Source organism: Fonticula alba (assembly GCF_000388065.1).
Source record: "Fonticula alba strain ATCC 38817 unplaced genomic scaffold supercont2.4, whole genome shotgun sequence".
NCBI classification, from domain to species: Eukaryota; order Rotosphaerida; family Fonticulaceae; genus Fonticula; species Fonticula alba.
In genome coordinates this window covers 666,063-667,907 of record NW_009242974.1, presented here as the reverse complement: position 1 = coordinate 667,907, position 1,845 = coordinate 666,063, and the positions used below count along the sequence as shown (strand labels likewise).

The 1,845-nt window shown below is 70.7% G+C and overlaps 1 protein-coding gene across 1 annotated transcript in view; it reads right to left on the bottom strand.

Moving 5' to 3' along the window:
- H696_02684 (hypothetical protein) overlaps window positions 1-1,685 on the bottom strand; it is a gene marked incomplete at its 5' end in the record, with an annotated part of 7,413 nt that extends 5,728 nt beyond the window's left edge. The window contains one exon of the mRNA XM_009496598.1: window positions 506-1,685. Within this exon, the coding sequence (XP_009494873.1) occupies window positions 506-1,685 (1,180 nt within the window). The remainder of the gene's footprint in view (window positions 1-505) is intronic.
- Window positions 1,686-1,845: the final 160 nt, after the last annotated feature.

The window sequence follows — 1,845 nt, the reverse complement described above, 5'->3', positions numbered from 1 at the left end:
GGGGGGACGCACAGCAATGTCAAAGATCTTCCCCTCACCAGAGAGAAGTGCCTCGGGCGAGAGCTTTTCCTCATCAAAGGCTGGAGTTGGGCGGCCTCTCCCTTCCTGCCCCTGTACGGTGGAGAGGCCGCGGTGGGGCACACACTCGGGCACACACTCGGACGGCCTGGGGGGCAGACGAGCCGCCCTGGGAGCGGGGGTGTTCACGGGCGCGCGTGCGCGGGGGCGTGCCTGCCCCGGCCATGTGCGCTCCCGGCCGCGGCGGGGCGGGGGGCTCTCTCGGAGCCCCCTTACGCGGGGGGGGGGGGGGGGGGGGGCGCGGAGGGGGACACACACACACACACACACAGGGGGTCCGTGCGTACAGCAACAAAGGGCGGCGCCCAGGCACATGTGGCTATGTGAGCATGATGTGTGGGCCAAGGCGCGTTCACGTGAGACCTCGCCCTAACCCACCCCCTGGGGGGGGGGGGGGCGGAACCGGAAAGCTGGCCACAGCACGCACCGTCAACCAAAGCCGAGGGGTTGAGACCCTCAAGGCGAGTGAGGAAGATCTTCTTGTCGGACTTGGCCGTGATGACCACGAAGTCCGCCTCCAGGCTGTCAAAGGGCACGGCCCGGTAGCGGAAGAGGGCCGCCTCGCGGGGGAACCAGTAGAAGTAGAGCCCGGCAATGCCGGCCGTCAGGATGATGGAGGCCCAGAAGGCCACCGCGCGCCAGAAGGAGAACACCAGGAAGACGGCCTCCTGGATGGTGAGGATGGCGGCATCCTCATCGACATCCTCGTCGTCCTCGTCATCGGCGGGGGGGCTCTTGCCCGGGTCCTTGCTGGGGTCCTTGCCGGTGGGGCCGAGTTTTTTGCCCTTGCGCGGGGCCTTGGCCCCGCCGCCGCCGGGCCCGGGGGCGCCGCCGGACTTGCGCTTCTTGGCGCCGCCTCCGCGCGAGGAGGAGGAGGCGGCGGCGGCGGCCTGTGTGCCGGCCACCCCGCTGCCGAGGGCGGCCCCGGCCGTCAGCATGCCCTCCAGATGAGGGTCCGGCTGGTTGAGCAGGTGCACCGGGCGCTGCTTCAGGGCATCGGTGTCCGATGCCAGGAGCGGCGATTCCGGCGACAGGACATCATGCGAGCCGAGGTCCAGATCGTCCAGGTCGTCGCTGTCGGTGGCGGTCACCTGGGGCGAGTGCGCCGGCGAGGCGCCAGCCAGAGCGGCCAGCCCCGGGTCCCGGTCATAGGGAGAGGACAGGTGCGCCGCGGGCGAGGCGTGGCCGCTGTTGGGGGCGGTCGGCACGCCATCCGACGACAGGTCGGAGAAGCCGCCGCCCGGGCCCCCGCCGATCGAGCAGGCGGACGAGCTGCCCGAGGCATAGGAGGAGGACAGGTATGCCGTGTCGGAGGCCGGCGGGCCGCCGGCCAGCGGCGCGTGGTGGTGTTGGGGAGGGAGGGGGGAGTAGGAGCCCGGGGGCCGGGGGTCCGAGCCCGACTCAGTGGCATCCGTCGATGAAGAAGAGCTCATCGACGAGCGTGCCAGGAGAGGCGACCTGGCATGGTCCGCCGACTGGTAGGAGGAGGAGGAGCCCGGCGGACTGGCGCCCAGGTGTGACGGGGCCGTGGTGGGGGTGGAGGAAAGTGGCCATGTTGGGCGATCGGGACGCAGCTCGCGCAGGTACTTATCGGGAAGAAAATCCATCGGGAGGCGGGGGGGTCCGAGATCTCGAGAGGGCGGGCGGTGGGCTATACTGCTACTATACTGCGTCGGGGGGCTCTCTTTCTGGTGCGCGCTATTTCGGTGGGATCACCGGCAGCCGTGGGGGAACGGGGAACGGGGAACGGGGAACGGGGGGGGGGGG